At 58.3% G+C, this 23880-nt stretch overlaps 1 protein-coding gene across 1 annotated transcript in view; it reads right to left on the bottom strand.

Moving 5' to 3' along the window:
• Window positions 1-640: 640 nt before the first annotated feature.
• Window positions 641-23880, bottom strand: part of RIPOR3 (RIPOR family member 3) — a 74787-nt gene continuing 51547 nt past the window's right edge. Inside the window, exons 3-22 of the mRNA XM_042980162.1 lie at window positions 22562-22708; window positions 19186-19264; window positions 17563-17586; window positions 17241-17294; window positions 16502-16651; window positions 16260-16323; window positions 15870-15913; window positions 15555-15680; window positions 15332-15477; window positions 13718-13847; window positions 11820-12392; window positions 8458-8588; window positions 7416-7539; window positions 6653-6788; window positions 5852-6013; window positions 5087-5248; window positions 4379-4581; window positions 3143-3226; window positions 1177-1267; window positions 641-744 (exon numbers count right to left, since the gene is read on the bottom strand). Coding sequence (XP_042836096.1) covers window positions 641-744; window positions 1177-1267; window positions 3143-3226; window positions 4379-4581; window positions 5087-5248; window positions 5852-6013; window positions 6653-6788; window positions 7416-7539; window positions 8458-8588; window positions 11820-12392; window positions 13718-13847; window positions 15332-15477; window positions 15555-15680; window positions 15870-15913; window positions 16260-16323; window positions 16502-16651; window positions 17241-17294; window positions 17563-17586; window positions 19186-19264; window positions 22562-22708 — 2734 coding nt within the window. The remainder of the gene's footprint in view (window positions 745-1176; window positions 1268-3142; window positions 3227-4378; window positions 4582-5086; window positions 5249-5851; window positions 6014-6652; window positions 6789-7415; window positions 7540-8457; window positions 8589-11819; window positions 12393-13717; window positions 13848-15331; window positions 15478-15554; window positions 15681-15869; window positions 15914-16259; window positions 16324-16501; window positions 16652-17240; window positions 17295-17562; window positions 17587-19185; window positions 19265-22561; window positions 22709-23880) is intronic.

The raw sequence follows: 23880 nt of genomic DNA, 5'->3' as shown, positions 1-23880 counted from the left end.
TTGATGAGTGAGGTCACAGTGAATGCTTTTACTGACACGACACAAGGTTTCCTGGCCAATGACGTTTTCTTCCTTGTGCTGTTGAACACAGTGACGATAAGGTCCACGGTCTGCAGGCCGCCACCAGGCTCCACGGCGGCGTTTGGACTACTGCTTGGGTTAAGAGCATGAATCGTGGAAACCCTGGCTCTGTCTGTCTTCCCACCTTGCCCGGCTTGCCAAGGTGACGGCTTGCTGCCATGGAAATGACCCACTGCGTCCTCCTTAGCGAGGTCAGTCAGCCCGCTTGTCTCTTCACTGCCCGTCTTTATTGAACCAGCAGTGCTGAGCAGGCCAACCGGCAGGGAGACTTTGATTCCAGGCCTCAACCCGCCTGGCCTTGGCCCCTTCGGGGTGCAGCTGGCCAGGGAAGGTCAGGCAGATTCTCAAAACTGAAAGCTGGTCGTTTGACTCAAGTCCAACAGCCTTCAAAGTGCCGCACGTCCCCTTTTCCTGCTCCTATATGCAAAGTCCCATTTGTGCCCCTGGGCTGCGTGACTGGTCTGGGGACTGAGGGAGCACAGAGCATACCCCCACCCACAGCTCTGGCCCTGGGTCAAGGCAAGGCAGCAGCAAAAACAAAGGTGCCAGCTGAGGCTTCTTAAAATACAGTGATTTCAATATCCGCTTCCTGGCAAAAGGCTTCTCCTCTTGGTTCCAAGCAGAGTTTGTCCATCTTCTCAAAAGCTGAGCGTCCTTTCTCCCCTGAAATATTAAGGTGATCGGTCACTGGATTGTCCCCCACCTCAGCGTTCCTGCTCTGGTGAACTCAGCTGGCCTTAGTGGCAGAGGCGGGTGGCATTTGGGGAGCTCCTGCTGGCCACTCGCGTGGAGGGACCCGGTACCTCCCCCTTACATTCAAGACAGAATTTGCTGAACTTTATTCCTGCCTCGCACCTGGCTCTCACTCCCAAGGATCATAAACTGAAGCTGAAGAGAGAAATAAGGCACTTCATGCCACCTCAACCATGAAGGAAACCCATCTTGGCCAAGTGCAGTTACGTGGGTCGCCGACAGCGCTCGGCCTCTGTATTGTTTTGCATCTCTGAGGGCTGACCGTGGCCCCTCTAGCACAACCTTCCAAAGGTCGTCGCGAACCCCACTGTATCGCACACAACGTTTGATGCTGGACTTTACCGAATGACAGCGTGGCTTCCCGGGCTGCTGTTCGCACGGCCTCCAGGTCCGACTGGCACAGGCTGGCGATCTGATCGATGCTTTCAATGCCCTGTTTGAGGTGAGGGGAAAGAGGACCCATCAGGCAACATTTTAGGTAGCAGGTGGAATCTACTTTTTTGAGCTCTAAGACCAGCCCTAGCATGGTCTTTGGGGCCTCAGGCCCTTCCTTTTCTGAAGGCTTGTAGGTTTCTTATGTAGCCTCAAGTTCATCAGAAGGGCCCCCACCTTTTCGATTCTGACACCTGCTGCTGAGTCAGGCCATCAGCAGAGCTTTATGGATAGATTCCTTCTAGAAGGTCTGTCTTGAAAAATGGGAAGCCCTGCTTCCCTCTGGACCTTCCCACCTCCCCCTTGCTCTCCTAACTCTACCCTCTTGGGCAGGCCGTGAGAACATCAGTCGGAGCCCAGGTTTGGGCACAGCTGGCCCTGGCTGCTCTCCAGGGCCAAGGACCAGAGTGCACTTCAGCCTCTCCTCCGGAGCACCCCTACCCCCTTACTGGCTTGGCTGTTCGATTATAACCAGATGGTCCTCCTAGAACTTCCCTTGGTTTTGTTTTTTTTGTTGTTGTTTGTTTGTTTTTTCAGAACGAACGGGGTGAGTTTAATCTATTTTTCATCAAGCAAATTGGCGATGGTTTTTTTTTTAAATGAGACTTCCAGATGCAGGTGGGTTTGAGGCAAGATGGACATCCTCTCATATCTGCTTTAAGTGGGTGAGTTGTACCTGGAGTCTCCAGAAGTTTCATATTCTCTGGTCTGGAGTAACACTTTGTAGAGTCCAGCCTAAGGAAGTAATTCAGAACTCTCTATTTTTTTTTTTTTTAAAAATTCTTTTTTCAACATTTATTTATTTTTCGGACAGAGAGAGACAGAGCATGAACGGGGGAGGGGCAGAGAGAGAGGGAGACACAGAATCGGAAACAGGCTCCAGGCTCCGAGCCATCAGCCCAGAGCCTGACGCGGGGCTCGAACTCATGGAGTGCGAGATCGTGACCTGGCTGAAGTCGGACGCCCAACCGACTGCGCCACCCAGGCGCCCCAGAACTCTCTATTTTTTAAAAGCGTTACATGCCAAGATGCTCCTAATGATATTATTTATAGTAATAAATAGATGACAAAGCTTAATTTTCTACCACACAAGAGTGGGGGGGATCTGTCAAGGTAAACCCTCAACGGCCCCTTCATAGAGACTTCTAAAGCACTGCCAGTCTACCACTAAGAGTTTCTGTTTTGCTCACTGTTTTTAAGCTATATATGTAGCATGATCAACAATCTAAAGACATTTAAGTTGAAGAGAGTGAGCACAAGTGGGGTAAGGGCAGAGAGAAGGAGAGACAGAAGCCCGATTCAGGGCTCGAACTCAGTGAGCAGAGGGATCATGACCTGAGCCGAGACGAAGAGTCACAGGCTTAACTGTGCCAGCCAGGCGCCCCCAGCATGATCGACAATTTTAAATACTCACACACACCCACAAAAGAAGTGTAGCAAAATGCCAACGGTACTTTCTACTAAGTATTGGGATGAAGGGTAACTTCTACATTTCTGAATTTTACACTTTCTTTCCTATAACGAGCTTATTGTGCTTTTAGAAAATATTAAATCGAGGCCATTAAAACACAATCCTAGACTTTCAAAGTGAGTCCCTAGGGCCACCTGCTGCTTCAGGCCGCGCCAGAGCAAACGCTCCTTGACTACTGTTGAGGGGCCTCTGCTGGTAGCACTGAGGTCTGCTCTAAAACGAGCTCTTCAGGGGCGTTTCTTTGTTTGTTTGTTTGTTTTTTTTGTTTGTTTTTGTTTTTTGCTGGCGGTAGTTTTGGGGGGAGGGGAGGGGTATTCCCAGTGGAATAATTTTGAAATGAACTAACTGGAACATTAGCCATAAGCAGGCTTCTCTCCGTCACGGGCGAGGACAGGTCAGACTCACCCTGAGGTGTTTTAGCGCCACGCACGCAGCCTGCTGGAGTTTCCCATCGTTCTCCATCAGGGCGTTGGTGTAGAAGACCAGAGCCTGGAGAATAAGGTTGCCGTGAATGGGGGGTCAGCCGAAGCCATGCTGCCTGTGGCTAATCCTTCTAATGCTGGAGGGCTCCTCGAGCCCTGCTTCCCCGTTTCTAAACAAAAATCGGGCTGTGATCTATTCATCTCTGGGCCAGGCGCACCCAGTCCCAAGACGTATGCTGCGGCGTTTGGTGTCTCTCTAATAAACACACTGGTCCCTGGGCTGATGGTAATCAAAATGAAGAAAACTCTTTTCATCTAATAGTATTTTCCAAATCTAGATAAAATGCTGCATCGGAGCGATCCGATGTCTGGCCAGGGCCACTCGAAGAATTGGACGTGCAGAGGGAGGCCCGAAGGCGGAGCACCTCTTCCCTTCAGCCCTGGTCCCCGGTCCCGGCAATGACCCCGCCCCCTCCGCCACATCCGCCAGAAAAGAGCTGCATGGGCTTCACGAGACTCTGCAGGTTAATTAGGAAGCATGTGAGAAGGTACCCGGCCTTTGGGTGGCCCGAGACTACAGTCAGGCCCCGGTATTGCCCTCCTCTACCTTGGAGGCTGGTACCGTCAATCTAGAGTAGTCACAGGCCCAGGAACCTGAAGGGCAGAGGGGTCCGGTTTCTTGGTTTTCAAACGGACTGAACCCAACGAATCAGCCAGCCACACGTACTAGCTGAGATGAGGCTGGCCGTCAGAACCCTAAGGAAGAAACGCTCTCCGTGCAAGCGACATCTCAGACCAAACGGGAATGTTGGCGTTGGCGGCACAGATGCACGAGGCGGTAAGACGTGAGGTTCCGTGGGTCCCTCGGGTGGCCGCCAGCAACCCCAGGTCCCTCCCCAGGGCTGGCGTCGCCCAGGGCAATGGCCTGAGAAGGACCGCATGCATGCACGTGCCAGGGAACCTCCCTAAATCTAAACATCCTGGGACACCTGGCTGGCTCGCTGGCTCGGGAGGTGGAGCAGGTGACTGGGTTGGAAGTTTGGGTGTAGGGATTACTTGAAGTAGAATCTTTAAAAAAACAAACAAGAAAAACCTCGCAGCGAAGGCAACCCCCTTCAGAACATCCCTTGTTATTTTTTCGAGAGACGAAGCCTGTGTCCCCCTGGCTGTCACACATGGAGCCATGGGGCTGCCGCCTCCCCGCCTACCGCCACCGTACCTTCTCCCGAAAGCTCTGGTTCCGTGCCGCGCTGGCCAGGCGAGCACTAGCCGCCCTGCACACCCGGGGGGTCCCGTCCAGCTGCAGCAGTGCCCAGGCCCGCAGCGTCTGGGGCAGGGGCTGGAGCTGGCCCAGCCGCTTCCCCTGCAGCTTCCTGATCGTCTTGACTTGCCCCGCACACTGCAGCTCCTCGGCAAGTGTTACTGGAAGAGAGGAGTGGGCCCAGGGTCCCTCTGACTGCGGTCGGCAGTACAGCTGCGCGTTTGTTTGGCCACCGCCGTGTTCGTGTTCGGGAAGCAGATCCCAGGGCAAGCCCCCACGATCACCAAGGCGCAGCCTGGATCGGCCTCAAGGGGGTGCCTCCTGGAATCTCTAGGAAGGCTTTCCGGCAAGGGGTCAAATCACCCTGAAAATTAATAAAACCTCGGCCCGTACTTTTAAGGACTCCGGCCAGCCACCCGTCACCCTCCTATCCAGCTCTGACCTCTGCCCTGTGCTTTCTAAAACCTCCTTCCCTCGGAGGTCATCTCCCTGCGTGGGCTGAGTGTACAATCTGATTCCATCTGGGGTTTCGAAAGAACAGCCGGAGGGGAAAGACGCAGTGGCTCGAAGACACTGGCTTCCAAAGAGCCAGGACAGAGGGTCCCACGGACGGAGACTCCTTCGTTCTTGGCGTTGCTTTGAGGCGCCCTCCCTCCCAGCCCCTACCTTCTTTGGTGAGCTGGGCAAAGTGCTTCTCTAGGTCAGACACCCCCTGCCTCTGCAGGTAGCTGTGAAACTGGAACCAGGTGACCGTCTGTTCTTCGGGGAGCCCGGCTCCGGGGAGCAACCCACCACAGCTGACCACCTGCTCCAGGAGCCTTCGGCATGCTGGCGAAACAGGAGAAGGCCGTGAGGAGAGACTGGGCCCCGTGGAGCTCCGCCGCCGGGCATGGCTGGGGCAGTTTAAAGGCCTTCTAACGGCATGCGGACGGGTGTCCCTCACTGTGCCTCCTGTGCCCAAGAGAAGGAGCACGCTGCGGCTGGGGTCCGCAAGCCCCACATGTAGTCATTCTTGGGGTGCACTCCATGCCCGAGGCTGGGGACTGGGAGTATTCAGGCCAACTAGCAGCCAGATGCTGCTGGCTGGAGCTTCCAGAGGCCCTGGAAGGGAGGACGGCTGTCAGCTGTCAACAGAGAAAGATGCTCTGCTTTCTGAGGAAGAGTCCAGCCAACACTTTAAGACACCTTTATCCTGCCGACCTTTCTAGAAGCGTTCTTTCCTAACCCCTTTAAGGTTCTGGTGGAAGCCGTGCGGTCCATCCCCAGACAGATGTGCCAAAAGGCTAACATTTGCAACTTCAGGGCTTCGCAGACCCCTTCCTGTCCCGGGAAGAGGCGGTGACGTGTAGCTGAGAAGCGCCCTCCCTCTGGTGCCATGGAGACAGAGACAAAGACGGGGCTAGAATGAGGCCCTGGGGCGGGAGGGGGTACCTATTTCCAGTTGTCCCGGGTATTTCCCTCGGACTCTGTGCAGAAACGTCTTCTTGAGTTGGTTCAGCAGCGTCGTGCCGGAACAGGACAGGACCCTGCCGGGCTCAGTGCACCCTCTCCACAGCTTCAGGCACCCCTTCCTCCGTGTGGCCTGGGGGACAACTGAAAGCCCGGGTCGGGACCCGACTGACGGGAAAGGCCGAGCAACCGGGTGGCCCCAGGATTTCCTTCCGCTGAGGCCTGAGAGGTCAGGGGCGACAGGGTTTCGTGCAGCTTTCCTTCCCACATCGCAGCCTGACACGCCAAGGACCGGCGGCTTCGGCCGTGGATGCCTTCCCTGGGCCCGTACCGCGGTCCTCGCAGCTCGGACAGCTGCTGCCACCAGCCTCTCCTCACGGGCAAGGGGAGGCTCCGTGGGGGGCAGAGGCAGAGCGGGGGGTCACAGCTGTTTCTGGGAGTGCGTGCCGTGTGCCTTGAACGCGTCCTGGCGATTACCTCACGGAACAACACTACCCAGTGGCCTCCTCTTTAGACAGGTGGGGAAGCTGAGGCCCAGAGAGGTGAGTCATTTGCCCAGAGCCACACAGCCCACCGAACTAACTCCAAGGCTGTGTGGCCTCCCTTCTGCGCCCCACAGCGTGTACGTCTGAGCACAGCCCCGCCACCACCCCAGCTCGTACCCTCTGGGCGCCAGTGAGCTTTGGGCATCAGGACGGGAGACGAGGCTCCCCTGCCCTCCAGAGCCCATCGCTTCGTGCCGTCCACACGAGAGCGGCCCGTGGGCAGCGGGCAGTTACTTACTTTCTTCAATGGATGCTGCCTTGCTGACCTTCTCAAAATCCAGCACAGAGAGCATCTCCAGAACCTGCTTTTGCTGCACAGCTTCTTCCAGAAGGCATTCCTGGACCATCCTCGACAGGTTAGGAGAGGCAAGTTTCTGGGAAGCAACCCACGATGCTCCAGGTTAGCACAAACCTGCCCTCTGAGGCCGCCGATCACGACCGCGGCCCCCACCTGCCTCCCCCCAGCTTTTCTGTGCCGGTGGTAGCTCTCTGACTCCCGTCTGGGGGTTCCTGCTTCCCCAAGGTGGCCGAGATGATGGGATGCAGGCTGTGGCTTCTGGGGGCCTCCTCTGCTACCAGAAAGGGCCAGCCTGCCTGAAAGTGAAGCGAGCCAACACAGGAAAGCAGAGCTGAGAGAGACCCAGTTACGATGTTTTTTGAAATCCTGGATCCACCTGGGCCTGAAGCCTACCCCAGGGCCTTTGAGTTCCATGAGCCAAAAAGTTCCCTTTGGTTGAGCCGGTTTGGTTCCAGAGCTCTGGCAGCTGCCGCAGAAAGCCACAGCCGCTGCTTTGGGGTCAGCACTTGGACTTTCAGGAGAGCCACGTGACCTTTCACCCAGGCCTGGACCTTCCACAGAGGAGCCTCCCCAGTCTCACTGGCTCTCTTCCTTGCACCGTGCTCCCCACCACCGGCAAGATCAGATCTTCGCAGAGAGGACTCCCGCCCCCCAGCCCGGCTTCCCGGCAGGCCGCCCCACCCCCCACATCCCGTGGCCACACCTGCAGCAGAGTTTTGCAGACGTGGAGGTGGACGGTGAGCAACATGTCCAGCTCCCGGGTGCCGGCCGTCAGCTCCCGAGGTGACGCTGTCCGTGCTGGCAGCGGGGGCGGGCTCCTGTCCTTTCTGAGTTGGATTGAGAAGAACTGGGTGACCGTTCCAGTTAGCGGCTCAGCTCCCTCCGCGGGTAGAGGGGACCCTCCCTCCCTGGGGAGCTCCGATCAGGGAGGCCCGCTCCAGGGCCCAGGCAGATAGAGTTACACCGAGGAGAAAACCAACAGAAAAGAAAAGGCAAAAGCCGTCAACGAGGGGTGGCACGGGCCCTGGAGACTGGGGCGGGGGGCGTGGGGGGCCACCTCCGGGATGTGTGATCTGAAGGCAGAAGGCTGCGGTTCAAGCTAATCCTTAGCTCTGTGACTCTGGACGGGCCTGCCCCCCTGGCCTCAGCGTGCTCATCTGTGAAGTGGGGACAGGCACACCCAGCTCCGGGCAGTGAGGGGTCAGGGTAAGCCTGCCAGCAAGCATCGCACCCGGCACCACGTTGGCCTCGTGGTGGAGGCTGAGCCCGAGGCCTGAGGAAGGACGGACGCGACACCGGGATGCTGGGTGGGATCGTGAGAGGAGAAGACGAGATGTACTGTGTGTCCTGTCTGGTGCTGCTGAGATTCGGGTACAGGAGCCAGGCGTGAGCAGGGCAGGTGGGGGTGGAAGTTTGCACAGAAGAGGGGGCCCATGTCCCTGCTGCCCGTTTGGTAGAGGACAGAGGTCCTACTGTGTCCCTTGTTATTTTGTAAGAGAAGAACCCAACCAGGCCATTGCCCGCAGCTCGGGACCGTGCTGGGGGGTGGTCGTGCACTCAGTGGTCAGCACGCCCCTGCTCTGTGCCCAGCGGCAGGCATGCAGGGGTGGGGGGCGCGCAGCAGAGGAACAGAGTAAGTACCAGTCGGGACCAGGGCGATGGAAGGCTGAGGCTGCAGGGGCCGACAGGAAGTGCGGAACTGAAGCCCGTCGCCAGGGCCGGTGCTGGGAGGGGAGGGCGCCTACCTGGGACCCTGGCAGCCCCCACACAGGGACAGCTCCTGCGGGGCGAGGTCAGCATTGAGGAAGGCGAAGCTCTCCAGGATGCACTCCATCAGGCTCTCAGAAGAGGCGTGCTCCTGGCGGGCGCCACGGGGCTGTGGACAGAGTGGCAGGACCTTAGGCCACAGACCGTCACCACCGGGTCCAGGTCATGAGCACCGCCCCTCGGAGCCCAAGTGCAACCCCCCACGTCAAGGATGGGCACAGGGCTGCGGAATCCCCCGAGGCCCCCCCCCCCCCCCCACCGAGTAGCCTGGTAGGTACGGCTCCAAAGCCCGAGGGACACAGACCCGAAAAGCCTCTCCTGGGCTCACAGACGCCCACAGGGACAGGGCGAGAGACAGGAGTGAGCGGGCAAGTGATTGGGGTGGGGGGAGCCCGAGAACACGTGTCCTCCCCCAAGAGGCCAGACTGCCACCTGCTGCTTGGGAGTGTGGGGCCAGACCGTTCACTTTTCTAAGAAAAGCTGGAAACCTAGATTTTTGTGGGAACCTGCTAGTTTTTGAACATCGACAGCTAATCCCAAATCACCGTAAAAATAGGGTGTGAGTCAGGCTCAAAGGGAGGCTCAAAGGCTGCCCGGTGAGCTTCTAGATTTCAGGGTCTCTTCTCCCAGGGAGATGTGGAAGGAGAGGATGGTTGAGGCACCCCCTGACTGGCAGGGATGAGGAGAGTGCTGGTGCCACAGGTCCTGCCACGGGCTGAGTCCCCCAAAGGCAGATCCCTTCCTCGGGATCTAGAAATCCATTGCTGGAGATTTTGGTCTCCCCTCCATCCAGGGCAGGACCCCAGGGCTTGCTCGGTCCCCATCCCTGGCACGCCCAGGCCACGTCCCACACGAAGCCACTCAAGGCACAGCCTGAGCAGATACCGCCTTGAGAAGCAGAACTAGGCTCCTAAGAGTTGAGCCCGCGGAGAAAACCTTGTTATTCTCTTGTTAGAGAATAACAATGGCTACTTGTGGGTCTTTCCTCCAGCAAAAAAAAAAAAAAAAAAAGTACGTTGGTGTATATATGTGCGCACGCACACACACACACACACACTCACACACACACACACACACACACCAGTTCTCATTATTCCAGGTGGTACCAAACCATTGCTCCTAAGAGAAATGCAGAGACCACTAGCCTCCGGTCACATTTTTATCAACCCATCAGTACAGAACCTCATTTCATGTGTACTTCTGTTTAAAGACACCTTATTTATTTAAAAAAAAAAAAATTTTTTTTAATGTTTATTCTTGAGAGACGGAGTGTGAGCAGGGGAGGGGCAGAGAGAGAGGGAGACACAGAATCGGAAGCAGGCTCCAGGGTCTGAGCTGTCAGCACGGAGCCCGACGCGGGGCTCGAACTCACGGACCATGAGATCATGACCTGAGCCAAAGTCGGATGCCTAACTGAGCCACCCAAGGGCCCCGAAGACACCTTATTTAATTTACACTGACAATTCGTTCACACTGAACTCACACCTGGACGAGGCTTATGTAACCTGGATTTTGTCAGTGAGGCCCTGCACAGCCTTCCTGGGCTCACTTCACGCGGTCGGGCCCATCCAACAGCTTGAAATCACCAAAAGAGAGGGCAAAAACGTGAAACACGCGGCACAAACTAGACGGCAGAAAGGGCACACGCGTTGGGACCGGGCTGCAAGAAGAAGGCAGAGTGTGTGAACCCTCTGTGAACAAGTGAACCCCTGGTTCGGCCCCAGCCGGGCACGTGCATGGCAGGTGACTCTGCACGTGCCCGCAGATGACCGTGAGCGCATCACAAGTACTGATTTTGGAGTTACAGGTAAGCCTTACAGCAAGTAGATGAATGAGAAACACACAGAATCCATGAATGGTGAGGACCGACTACGTGTATACACACACACACACACACACACACACACACACACACTATACACATACACATCAAACCAAAAACTATGGCCTATGCTCACTTTTATTCTTCGAATTCGGTTTGGTACAAGAAGAAAAGCTCCTCAAGTACGTTTAAAAGTATTGCCTGGGGGGCCCCTGGGGGGGCTCAGTCGGCTCAGGTCATGATCTCACTGTTGGTGAGTTCGAGCCCCGCATCGGGCTCTGTGCTGACAGCTCAGAGCCTGGAGCCTGCTTCGGATTCTGTGTCGTCTTCTCTCTCTGCCCCCCACTCACACTCTGTCTCTCTCTCTCTCAAAAATAATAAAACATTTTTTTTTAATTTTTTAAATAAAAAAATAAAAGTATTGCCTTACTGCAATATTATTTTAAGGCTTTTATGTAAAGGAGGTATGATTTTTCCAAATACAGCCATGTGACAGAAGCTGCATGTTGCAGCCTCAAATCATTCCACACAGAAAGGCTGTTAAGAAATACAAAAGAAGTGACTTTTTTTTTTCTTGAAATTCTCCAGCAGCTCCTTTTCAAAAGAGCGTAGCAGTGATAAACAACTTTGTTTTGAAGTTCAGTTTTTAAAGATACAAAGTGAAACTTTCTGTCACTGGTGCTGAACGTTGGAGGTGGGTGTGTGTGTGGCCTACACAAGAGAGCGGTTTCAGCAAGTAACTGATGCTTAAGTAGCTGTCACTGTTGCACATTTTGTTGTCCATACATTTAAAATGATGTAAGAGGGACGCCTGGGCAGCTCAGTCGATGAAGCGTCCGACTTTGGCTCAGGTCATGATCTCACAGTCTGTGGGTTCGAGCCCCGCGTTGGGCTCTGTGCTGACAGCTCAGAGCCTGGAGCTGCTTTGGATTCTGTGTCTCCCTCTCTCTCTGACCCTCCCCCGTTCATGCTCTGTCTCTCTCTGTCTCAAAAATGAATAAACATTCAAAAAAATTTTTAAATAATAAAATTACGTAATCAGAAAAATCGAATAAATCTGCCCAGGCCAGCACTATTGAGAGCCACCCGAGGGCAGCTCTTGCCACGGGCCCTGTCGAGGAACAAGCTCAGAGTAGGGTGTGTGGCTGCTCGAGGCCTCTTGTGGCACCAGCTCTGACCCTAGACACGCCCCAGGTCTGGGAATTGAACGCCCAACCTCAGCCCCGCCTGCCTGGGCCAGAAGATGCCAGAGGGGGCCAGGTTCTCTGGCCAGACAGGGAGCAGGTTTTCTACCCCAGTCCCCGACTTCCACTTCTAATCGTCCTCCCGGCCAGTGAAGGCCATCGTTATCCCCACTGGTCAGATGAACAGACTGAGGCCCAGAGAGGAGACGTTGCCCAGCTGGGTCACGGGGGAACGAGGCCAGGATGCCGGCCCAGGCTGGCTGCCCCCAGAGTCTGCTCCCGGTCGTCAGGCGCTAGTAAAGCGGGGCTGCTGGCCCTCCAGGAGTAAACCCACCTTCAGCCGGTCCCTGCAGCCGAGAACCTGGTACTCCAGCTCCCGGAGCTGGGGCTGGGCAGTATCCATGGACCTCAGTAAATCCAGAACCTCTTGCAGCGGCCTCTCGAGGGTCACCCCAGGCCCATCCGCTCCGTCCTCGGCCTCTCCTTCGTCATCGTCTTTCTGGCTACCCGGGACTGTATGCTTGTGGAATGGGGAGCCCCGTGGCAGGCTGGGGCCCTCTGTTCCCAAATTCCTCCAGCCAGGCTGCTCCACAAATGAGCCTCCGGCCAGGTGGGCCATCTCCGGCAGGAGGCCCAGGGGTTGGGGGTCCTCCTGGGCCTCCTCTTCGATGGAGGTGTTGGGGCCAATGGCCACGGGCAGGAGCCCCACGTCTGAGGTGGATGCCGATGTGCTGGTCTCGGTGTCTCGGGGGTCCTCAGAGCCGAAAGAGTCCATCTCGGGCAGCTCCTGACTCCGGCTCCGCAGGCCGGACCCCCGAAGGTCGCTGTCGGACAGGTAGCCGAGGATGGAAGGGGCCTTTGGCCCACCCAGCAGCAAAGCCTGCTGCGCTGGCCGCTGCAGGACAGACTGGGGAGGGGGACACAGGACCAGCCTGACTGCCGCACCAGGGACTTCCTGCCACCCCAGCGGGGCTTCCCTCCATAAAGACTTGCCCCGCACACGCGCATTGTCAACGTGACTGGGGTCCACCAAGGTGATCGGCGAACTGGAGGTGTTGACGGGACCCTGCAGCCCCATCCCCCCTCTAACCCCCCCCTTTCCAGCCCCTGAGGCCACTTTGCTGCTTGTCACATCCTCCAGGCTCCACACCTTCCTGTCCCAAGGCCTTTTAGAATGACTGCTCTCTTCCTGGAACATTCTTCCCATATGTCTTTGTGGTCATGCTCTTGGCCCCTCAGGTCCTTACTCAAATGGCACCTTTTCTGGGGACCTATCCCTGGACGCCCTGTTTTCAGTAGCAACTCCCACTTTGCCCCAGAAGTCCCCTCTCCCTCCCTGGTCTGTGTTCCCGTGGTCCTTAGGCCCTTGATCAGCCGGCGCTCCCTGAGGACACTGTCCCCACCTGGCCTAGAACAGAGCCTGGCACAAAGTTGTGAATGAGCGAACAGCTGACACCAAGCTTGCCCCGCTCTGCGGCACCCCCTCCCTTCCCCTTACCAGACAGACCAATAATAATGTCTGATGTTCCAAAGCACCATCTGTTTTTATCAGGTGTTCTTTGAAAGCTTTCTCATTCATTAACTCACTTAATCCTTGCAAAACCTCACCACAGTGGTGCCGTTATTTTCAGTTCTCGGATATAGAAACTGAAGGCCAGAGAGGTTGGGTGACTTGCCCAAGGTCACACAGCAGGTGAGAGGCATAAATAGCATTTGAACCCAGCCGTTCCGGCTGCAGAAGCCAGACTCTGGACCACGTATGATTTCTTTGACTGTAATATGCTGGGCGCACCATGGCCAGAATACGGAAGAGGTTGACAACAGTAGCTGGTGCTAAGGAAGGGGCCCAGATCCCCGGAGGTCACAGGAAAGAGATGTTTTACTGGACACCATGTCAAGGTATTACCTACTGGAAACGTACATTAAATTTAATTTTGAAACAGACTATGGCTGGGGTGGTAGCACCACACAGAGAACCCCATTCCAGGCTTCCAGGAGAACCAGCCAGGCCTCGAACCAAGTCCAGAGGCCCCCAGAATGGAGGGCTGACAGGAAGGAAAACAGGACAGAACACCACCCAGGATGATCCCCAAACCAGGGAGCACGAGTCCAAAGGGGGACCGGAAGTGCCCGGCTGCCGATCCCAGCCCCACGTGCTGGCCCCTGGGGAGTCGCGCCCACCCACGGTCCTGGGGTGACCACAGCATCCCTGCCCTGGTGAGGCTCACTCACCAGGTAGTACCTCTCTCGGAAGCTGGGCGTGCTTGGGGGTGTCCAGTTGTACAAGGAGCCCTTTCTGCTGCCCATGGAGAACTTGCCCGTAGGGCTGGGCGACACCAGGAAGCTCTCGGTGTCAAACGGGCTGGAGGAGAGAACAGAGGGCCGGGGTGTCGTCAGTGCCTGGGAGAACACGGCAGCACAGAGAAGACCTCGGGGGACTTCAGAGGAAATGGAGGTTCGGGAGGGGCCTGGCCTCGCCTGGGGTCACAGTCACAGCCTAGGGATTCCAGGGGCACATTCTCAACCCCCTTGGGAACATCTCACCACCCTGAGGGCCCTTAGCCCCATGGCAAGGGGCAGTGACTGGCCACCAGACATGTGAATGACACCCCCTTCAGAGGGCCCCTCAAGAAGCTGAGCGGAGGCACAGTGGACACTCCGTTCTGCCATTTTCTGGATAAACAACGTCACCATCCCTCTCATCCCGATCTGTAACAGGGGTGCCATCATTTATGGAAGGACCTCTGTCGGTCATGGTCACACGTAAGGCTGAGAAGCCAAGGTGGGTGTGTGAAATACAGGGGAGCTGGGGCTCCAGCCTGGCCCTCACCCAGCCTGCCCTGGGAGCCAGTAGGTCTGGGTAACCTCCCCGCCGCACGGACACCGGCTCGCTCTCCTTTGCACAAAGGCCTGGCTCCTGCTCTGTGGGTTCTAGACGCTTCAGGCCAGCAGGACGCCTGCGTCCTTGGATTTGCCCAGCCTCGCATCGGATGGTGCTGGGCCGCCCGCGACCCTATAGACTTGAGGGCCTTCCCTGGAAAGAATAGTGTGCAGCCCCCACTGGAAGGATGAGGACACTGAGGCTGGGGGTTCACCCGGCTCACTGGGAAGAAAGCGGCCTCTAGTGGCCCCAGGCCAGATGGAGAGACTGGGCAGAGCAAGCTCCAGAACGGAAGAAGCGTGCCCCAGCCCCTTAGCTCCTGCTGCACCTGCCTCGGGGAATAAAGAGAATTCTCTCCAAACACGAAGTTTCATTTGAGGCAAAAGAGCCCTACTGACAGAAAAACAGAGCCTTTAGAGACCACCAGCATTCACTGAACGGCCCAAGAAGGTGACGAGTCGGCCGCCCCAGATGGGCACTGCCCCTTGCCACCTGCGATGCCCGAGGAAGAGCCCCCGACCCGGGAAGGACGTGTTTTCGTGAGCGTCCCCATCCGTCGGGCCTGGGGTCCACGGGGCCTGGTGGACGGCAGGGGCCAGTGGGGAATGAGGTGGTGGGAGCAGTGAGGAGAGCCCTCCTGGGGAGGGGCAAGGCTCCTCCCTGGAACCCAGCCCAGGAGGTCACCGGAAAGGGTCCTGGCCAGCATAGGCGGTTCGTTGAAGGAAGGGAATTAAGACTCAGAGGGGCGGGGGCAGGGAGGGTGGGCAGAGGCTCCAGCCTGGCCGTGGGGCCCAGTGAGGGCAGGAATGCCCACAAGTGGATGCTAGGGTGTGGTCAGGCCACCAGAGGAGCCAGCGAGGCCCTCTTCCTTCTGCTCTGGGTGGGAGTCCCCTCTAGGTGGGAGTTTGGGGCCAGCCTCGGGGAAGGACATCGGGGCCTGGGGAGGAGGCCGGCCCCCTACTCACTTCCACAGCACCTCCAGCTGTAGCTTGATGGTGCCCAGCTCTGTGATGTCCACCACGATCACCTGCGGCCTGGTCGTGAAGAAGTCAGTGATGTCACAGGTCACTGTGCCCACGGCCAGTGAACTCAGGCCCCTCAGCTCTGTCACCTGAGGGGGTGGGAGTTGTGGATGACGCCTGAGCCCAGCCTCTGGGCACCCTATCCCCGCCCCTGCGCCTCACCCACCTTGATCTCGAAGTTCTCGCGCAGCGTCGGGATGAAAACCTTCTCCTCCTCCTCCCAGGTCTGGCTGTCGTCAGACTCGATCCGGCCCTTCAGCTTCCAGCGCTGGCGGCCCAGGCGCATGAGCACCTGTGGGCCCGAGAAGGGGCGGGTCAGCAGCCCCAGGGAGCCCCTCCCCCGCGCCACCTGCCTGGAGGCCCTTCCTGCTAGCTGGGAGGGGATGGGGACAAAGCCCAGCTGGGACCCTGGTTCTCAGCGGCTCCCGCCCCCCAAAGGCCTTATGGGAAGCCCTGAGGACTGACGCCCGAGTGGCCATACCTCGTACTGGTCTCCGGGACAGAGGCGTGCATAACCCACGAAGCCTAGAACAGAGACAGGCTAATCTCCTCTCCGCCCTGCTCTGCCCCTGCCCCACGGACCACAGGTCCTCCCTGGGGGATCCCCTGCCCACGTGTGGGTATCACCTTCAGGGAGGGATAAATCGTCATGACGGACAGCGGACAGGCCCGGGCCCTCATGTCCACCTCAGGGGATGGGACTTGGCTGAGGTCACAAGTCACGTGAGTGGAAACCCAAAGTTTTCCTGGACCCCTGGGACCCTGACCAAACCCCCAACCTCAGCAGAAGTCCCAGGACCCCCAAGACGGCCTGACCACCCCCCCCCCCAACCACCAAACTGGCTTCTGCCCACCGACCCTCGTCTGTTACCTTTCATCCTGATGTGGAACTCTCCCAGGTGAACCTCCAGGGCCCCCTCGATAAGCCACATGTCCTGCAAAGCCCCACACGAGGCGGCTCACGGCCGGCCCCTGGGCCCGGTGAGGTGGGGGAAGGGGGGCCCACGGATCCCGCCAGCCGGAGGCCCCAGGGAGCAGATGGCAATGGTCCTCGGGGTCCAGCCCCCCCAACACACACACACGTAGCCCTCTGCACCCCTCACTGCCCCCCACCTCGGTGCACTCCTGCAGGCTGCGGCCCAGCTCCTGCAGGCTCTCCCGGGAGGCGCGGCTGGGCGGGCACCTGGAGAAGGCCCTCTGCATGTTGGAGGCCCCGTCGCGCAGGCGGCACTGGATGCAGTAGCCCTCGTAGAGTTCGTCCACCTGCGGGGGGCGCGCAGGCTGGTGGGCGCGGGGGCCCCAGGCCTGCCTGCCACTCTCACCCTCGGGAGAGGCCGCGCTGCCCTGGGTCCCCTGCCCCGGAGAGTGTGAGCCCCCGGGGGCAGGGGTCACATCGCTCATCCACTCCTGTGCCCGGCGCCCGGTGGACGCCTGCGCACGAACCGGCTGGGCGAAGGCATCGCTTCCCCTCTCCCTGCCCCACTTTTGGGCTGCAAAACAGGGGAGGTGGGTTTGTGATATCCTGCCCGGCCAGAACATGGAAGAGTTGGTAGGTAAAAGCTTGAAGGGCTTGCTGTGTGACCTTGGGCCTGTCTCTGTCCCTCTCTGGGCCTGTACTCTCCCATCTCTGCAGTGGGGTGGTTGGACTCAGTCTCTCACCCTGTGAGCTGGAGCATGAATGCGGTCTTTTAAACCCCACAATCCTGGGGAGCCCAGCCACCCCCTGACCCACCCCCCACCCCCCGCCTCAGGGCCCAACTCTTGCATTTCCTGGGCCTCCTCAGCCCCCCCCCCCCCCCCCCCCCCCGGCAAGCCCTAGCCCTGCCCCGTGACATCCAGGAGGCAGGCTGACCTTGCTGATGTGAAACTCCATCTTCCGGATGTGCCTTTCCACAGAGCGTGTTTGCTTCTCCCAGAAAAAGAGAAGGTACTTTGAAAGTAGCCTGGGCCACCCCCTCCCCGGCCCCCACCCCCTGCCCCTTCCTCGGGTCCTAACACAGAACTGGGCTCCCAGCCAGGCCAGCCCCTCAGCATCCTCGTGGCTGAGCCCGTTTCCCCATTTTACAACTGGGGAGGAAACCTCCTGTAGGATGGCCTGAGGGACGAAACGCGGGCAATGACATCAGTCCCCCATGAGCCCACCTTGCTTACCGCAGACAGAAAGTCTCACCCACCTTGTCCAGGTCGTAATAGAAAGCCTGTGGGAAGGAGAGTGGGGAGAGACAGGTGTCAGGGCTCTGGGTGCTCCTCCACGACCCACGTGGCTACATCCCAGGGGCACCTGAGCTCGGAGGTAGGAAAACCAGCAGCCACTCCCTCCTCTGGGCCCTGCAGTCGGCGGCCCAGTTCCAGACTGTTCCAGGCCGAGGGGGAAGAGTGGAAAACGCATGCGCTTTGGGTGAGGCAGTTCTGGGCCTGGCTGTGTTTCCCAGCCGTGTGTCCCAGGCCAGTTACTCAACGTCTCTGAGCCTCTACCTCCTCATGGAAAATGGAGTGGCCACAGAACACATCACCTGCCCCGCAGGGTTGCTGTGAAGGGCAAAGGATGAGGTAAGCCCTCAACAAAATGGGGGTCACTGTGATTTGATTGTTTAAGGGGTGATTTCAGCCATGGCCAGAAGAACCGAAAGCAGTGGGGGTGGAGGAGGCAGCCAGCGTCCCCCCCCCCCCCACCACCCCAAAGCCTGGGGGTTCAGGCTTTGGGAAATGCAAATCCAGACTGGTCCAGCCACGCCAGGGGCCAGGGGCCAGCCAGGCAAATCTCAGTGTAAAGGGCCAGACAATAAAACTTTGGCTTGGGGGGCCGCATGGTCTCACCATGGTAGTCTGAACTCAGCCACAGACCACATGTCAGTGATGGGTGTGGCCCGTGCTGATAAACTTTATTTCCAAATAGGCCCTAGCTCGCCCGAGTAGCTGAAATCACTCTATTTGAGCCTGGAGGCGTTTCTACAAGGTCGGAGCTTCACCGGGGAGAAAAAGCAAGACGTGGGGGAGCGGGGAGAATTGTGACTTCATTCTTGTAACGCTGACCCAAACCTTCCATGCGCTTTCGTATGGATGTTTACATGACGATGGGACCGGGGAGGAAACTGTGGAAGGTGAACCACCAGATTGTCCTCAGGGGTCGAACAGCGTGGGACACAGAAGACTGAGGGGAGAGCGGCGTGAAGCTGGAAGGAGGGAGGGATCAAACCCTCCAGAAGTGTGTGCTTTCCCACGAATGCATTTATGAGAAACGATACATGTGCGGTTATGAGAGGAAAACTCCGTGTTAGAAATAAAGAAATGGGGAAGTTCCCGAGGCTTTGGAAAGAAAAATAACTGTGCAGGAAAAGTCAAGAAGCAGCAGCGTCCAGGGAGGCGGGACCCCCCGTCCGTCAGCCCACTGTGCGGCCCCAGGGCGGCCACGCCTTCCCTTGCCTCAGTGTGCCCATCTGTGAAATGGGAGTAGCGAAAACGGATGAGCCTTTATACGGCTGCCCACCTCACAGTTACTTCTAGAGCCAGAGAGTGGAGATGGACCCTGCCCGAGACTGTGGACTCCTGAATCTTGAGGCATGGGGCAGGGGGAGGGGGGAGGAGGGAGGGCAGAAGCTTCCCAACAGTCCGTGAGGTTAAATTCCTCAGGGTCCAAGTGAGGTGAGTTCATCACAAGACAGAGACAGTCCATTCCTCAGGCCTGAGCTCCGGGACTGAGATTTACACCCGTGATGCGGGCAGGGGGGGTGAGGGAGAGTCCGTCTTTGTACCCCAGGGAGGCTGCTCGGGCGGGAAGGGGCAGGGAGAGGTCTCACCAGCCTGGAATTCCTGCGGGTGTCCTTGTGGCGCCCTGACAGGTAATCCAGCTCGGCCTGCTGGGTGCACAGATACTCCCTGCGAGGAGAACGAGGAAGAGGAGTTTGCAAAGTAGCAAAAGAAGAAGAAGCAAGACACGGCCGGTGCCCAGGGTTCCGGAGTGGAGGCAGCCCCAGCTGCCGGCTCGGAGAATAGAGGTGGTTCTGAGCCGGCTCAGCGGTCAGAGGGGCGGCGCCGTCTCGCCCACCGGAAGCCGGGCCCCAGCTCGCTCAACCTGCAGACCCCGCACGCTGGGGGCTGTGTGCCCAGCGCTGTGCAGAATGAGGAACCTCTCCATTGACAGGTGCTATTGTTATTATGCCCATTTTAGAGATGGGCAAACTGACCCTGAAAATTGGCAAATAACTCAAGCGCAGAGTCACAGCAGGGACGAGGCCGAACCCGCGTCTGAAAGCAGCAGTGGCCTCCGGAGGCCGCTCTCTTCACCCCAGCCCACGGGGAGGTCAGCGAGAGCCCGCCTCCCTCACGGACGAAGACAGGCCATCCTGCTGTCGGCCTGTGTAGGGCCAAGGACCAGAGAGGGGCTGGAAGACCCATTCTGGGACGCACAGAGAGAGCTGTGTGGCTGGAGGGGACGCTTCACGTTCTTTTCCAGCCAAAGAGCCTTAGACGTGAAGCGTGAGGTCTGGACTCCGGAGCCACGGTGAGGCCCCGTCCTGCTTCATCAGAGTTTACTAGGCCACCCCAGGAAGGTGACTCGCCCTCTCTGGGCCCACTTGCACCACCATCTGCCAGGCCGCAGCTCACTCAGGGGGTGGGCTCCCCAGGAAGAAGGGGGTGCTGTTGAGTGAGCCCAGACCGGTCTCCAACGTGAGGTCCTTACAGGAATCACCAGAGCGGTCCTGGGAGATGCGCCCCTTGAAGACAGGCTCCAGGCACCCGGCCCCAGCTCCCGCTCCGCGCCAGTGCAGGTGGGGCGTGCGGTGCGCCCCGTGGGTGGCGGATGACAGATGTCCCCTGGGCTGGCGGTCAGGGCTTGGCGAGGGGGGGCAGGTGACCTTTCCCCGGAGCCCGGGGTGGGTGGGGGAGGGTTGCGGACAGAGGGCGGGTCGGCACTGGCCCCGGAGCCCCACTCCCTGCTTCCTGGCCGTAGGATCCTGGACGAGCTGTGTCCCCTCTTTGGGACTCAGTTTCCTCTCCGGGAAAAGGTGAGGAGGCTCTCTGATAGCGTTCTTCAGGGATTCAATGGCGAGATGCCGCTGCTGCTGTTGTCACTGCTATTAATTAGTGAGAAACGGAGCAGGATCGCAAGAGGCGGAGGGCGGGACAGGCCTCCGGCCGGAAGGAACGGCGGCGTGCGATTCAGGACACGCGCATGCGCGCTGAACGAGGAACCTGGGGCGCGGCAGCCTCCGCGGACGCTCCCCTGCCCGGGAGCTGCTTAGCAAGGGCCACGGCACAGGTACAGGAGGGCCGATGGGGCATTTGGGGAACCAGTGGAGGCGGGGAGTGAATAATAGAAGAGTCTAGAAAGGTTGAAGGTCAGAAAGGACCCTGAATGCCCGCCCGAGGGTAGTAGGGAGCCATGGGAGAGACTTGAGCAGAGCAGGGGTGGCAGGTGGAGAAGGGGTCGGTGGGGACGGGGCTGGGACAGCAGCAAGGGGGCTGCTGGGAGAGAGGAGGCCCCTGGACTGGGCGTCACGGAGTCGAGGAACCTGGAGGGGCTACGTGGCGGCCCCCCCATGTGACTTATTCACGGGGCAACACTGCACTGAAACCACAGTTCTCTCTCGAGCCCTGACCTCTTCCATGAACCTCGGGTTTGTGCCCGAACTACCTCTTTTCATCTCCACTTGGACGATCTCTCTCTCTCTCTCTCTCTCTCCTCTCTCTCTCCTCTCTCTCCCCCCAGTCCCTCCCTCAGTCAATCCCGTCTGCTCCACCTTCAAAATGTATCCTGAAACTGACCCTGTCCCCTGCCCACCCACCCAGCTGCCACCTGGTCAAGTCCGCCATCGTCTGCCACCTGGACCCTTGTAGTGACCTTCTTACAGGCCTCCCCGCCCCTCGCAGCCCATTTTCCACGTACGGCCAGAGAGTCTTGTTAAAACTGAACTCAGACCACACCCTTCCCCCCCCCCCCCGCCCCCCGCGCAGAACCCAGCTCACCCAGAGTGAACACTAAGTGCTCACGGGCCCCATGTCATCTGGTCCCCATTGCCCCCCGACCTCCTCACCCTTGCCTCCCTCTCTCAGCTCCCATGCCGGCCTGCTCACTATGCCCCTAATGCTCTGATCATGCTCCTGCCCCAGGGCCTTTGCACATGTGGCTCCCTCGGCCTGGAATGTTCTTTATCCGTTACCTGCTGGGCTCACTCCTTCACCCCTTCAGGTTTTTGCTCAAATGTCACCTTCTTAAATGAGACCTTCTTTGAACCCCTTATTCAAAATCAGCCCCACACCTTACCTTGATTTGTTTTCTACCATGGTACTTCCCACCATCTGACCTATTTCTGTATTTTGCTTTTCTGCCCTGTTTATTGTCTGTCTCCCATTAGGAGGCTCCACGGGGGCAGGGGTTTCCGTGTTTTATTCACTCCCACACCTTGTGCCTGGCCCTCCGTTAGCCCTCAAGAAAAGCGCATGGAGTGGGGCACGTGGGTGGCTCAGTCGGCTACGTGTCCGACTTGATTCCGGCTCAGGTCGTGATCCCACAGTTTGTGAGTTTGAGCCCCACATGGGGCTCTGCACTGACAGTGTGGAGCCTACGTGGGATTTTCTCTCTCTCTCCCTCTCTCTCTGCTCCTCCCCACCCCCCTCAAAATATAAACAGATACACTTTAAAAAAAATAGGTGGAGTCAGTGACCGAATCTTCCTGTTCTGGCCTCTGCCCAGCTAGCCAGCCCAACTCTCTCCTTCACTCAAATCCAGCCACCCGGGCCTCCTGCCCTACACTCTCCTACCTCAGGGCCTTTGCCCGCGCTGTTCCCCCTGCCTGGGACGCTTATCTCCCAGAGCCCAGCACAACCGTCGGGACCTCCTTGGTGGGTCTCCTCTGCCTCTCCATCGCCTTCCTCCGCGCACTCGGGGCTGCTGGGAGTTCTGTTACTGCTTACGTCACTTCTGTTTGGCCATCTCCCCTCTCCACCATAAGCTCCCTGAGGCCAGCATCCCCCCCCCCGCGGCGTTCACTGTGTCCCCAGCGCCGAAGGGTGGGCCTGAGCGCGTGGCTGCACCCGGGACGCGCTTGTGGACTGCAGGAGCTCCCTCCTTGGCCTCTGGCAGACAAGACCCGACCGTGTTCTCTGAGGAGAGGCGGAGCGGAGAAGCGGCAGAGAACGCACGTTTCAGGGACAACAAACACTGGTCCTTACTTGAGGCCTCTCTTGAGTGCTTCGAAGATCTTCTTCACCTGCTGTGGCTTGGGGTCCGGGCAGACAGACCCCTTCCGCAGCGTGCCGTACATCTTGGAGGATTTGGCAGGCATTCGAGCTCTCACGGAGTTCCCGTGGATGGACTTTCTGTGAGAAGGAATGAGGGGCAGAGCTGGGATCCGGACAAAGCCCTCCCCGGCCGGGGGGGCGGGGGCGGGGGGCAGGCACTGGGGGACCAGTGGCCAGAGCCCGGGGCAGTCAGGAGGCCTGGCTGAGTCCCGCCCCGCCACCGCCGAGCCGTGTGAGCTCAGGAAAGTGGCCGGGACTCTCCAGGCCTCGGTTTCCTCATCTGCGAAATGAGGGCTTGGATTTGAAGATTAAAAGACGAAGAAGAACCTGACGCGAGACATCAACGCAGCGGGAAGTGCAGTCGGGCAGCCCGAATGCCAGTGTTTTCGGCTCAGTGTGGTCTGTCCGTCCGGACAAAACTACTTGGGAGGCCAAATCGTAGCCGTGGGGCGTTCCCGTGGGTGGGCACTTGCTAGCTTTGCCTGCACAGGACCCACGCCTCTCCCTCTATTACTAACACCCCAGTTTTCCTCTGGGGCCCCTCCCCAACTCCGCTGTTCATGCATGTGGTTTGGAGGGAGGTGGCTTGACAAATCACCACACACACAGACACACACACACACACACACACACACACACACACACCTGCACACACATACACAGGCATTCCGAAGCAAATGCATGTCTCAGGCCTGGAGTCAACATACTCCATTTCCCTGGCTCAGGGAGAGGCACAGGACACAAATCTGTCCAGTAACCCTGCCAGGAGTTTGGTTCCAGATTCACAGACGGGAAAAGGATTCTTTCTTCTGACATTGCTATTCCGGGGGAACATACACCTGGAACAGCCAGCCATTTCCTTCGCATCATGTAGGGGGAATGGAGGCAACACAGGGAGGAGCAGGTGGAGGCAGACCAATTCCACACGACCATGAGCTCCTGGATCCAGCTATGCCTGAAGCTAGACCTGCCCGTGGAATTTCACTTACATGAACCAGTTGGTTCTCTTTTCTGCCTAAGCCTTTTGGAGTTGGGGTTGGGGACTGAATGATCTTAAAAACTGATGTCCCCAGGAGCACCTGGGTGGCTCAGTTGGTTGGGCATCCGACTTCGGCCCAGGTCGTGATCTCACAGCTTGTGGGTTCGAGCCCCACGTCAGACTTTGTGCTGACGGCTCAGAGCCTGGAGCCTGCGTCAGATTCTGTGTCTCCCTCTCTCTCTCTGCCCCTCCCCTGTTCACACTCTGTCTC

Source organism: Panthera tigris, chromosome A3 (assembly GCF_018350195.1).
Source record: "Panthera tigris isolate Pti1 chromosome A3, P.tigris_Pti1_mat1.1, whole genome shotgun sequence".
NCBI lineage: Eukaryota > Metazoa > Chordata > Mammalia > Carnivora > Felidae > Panthera > Panthera tigris.
The sequence above is the reverse complement of the archived record's forward strand: the minus strand, read 5'-3'. Positions and strand labels throughout refer to the sequence as shown.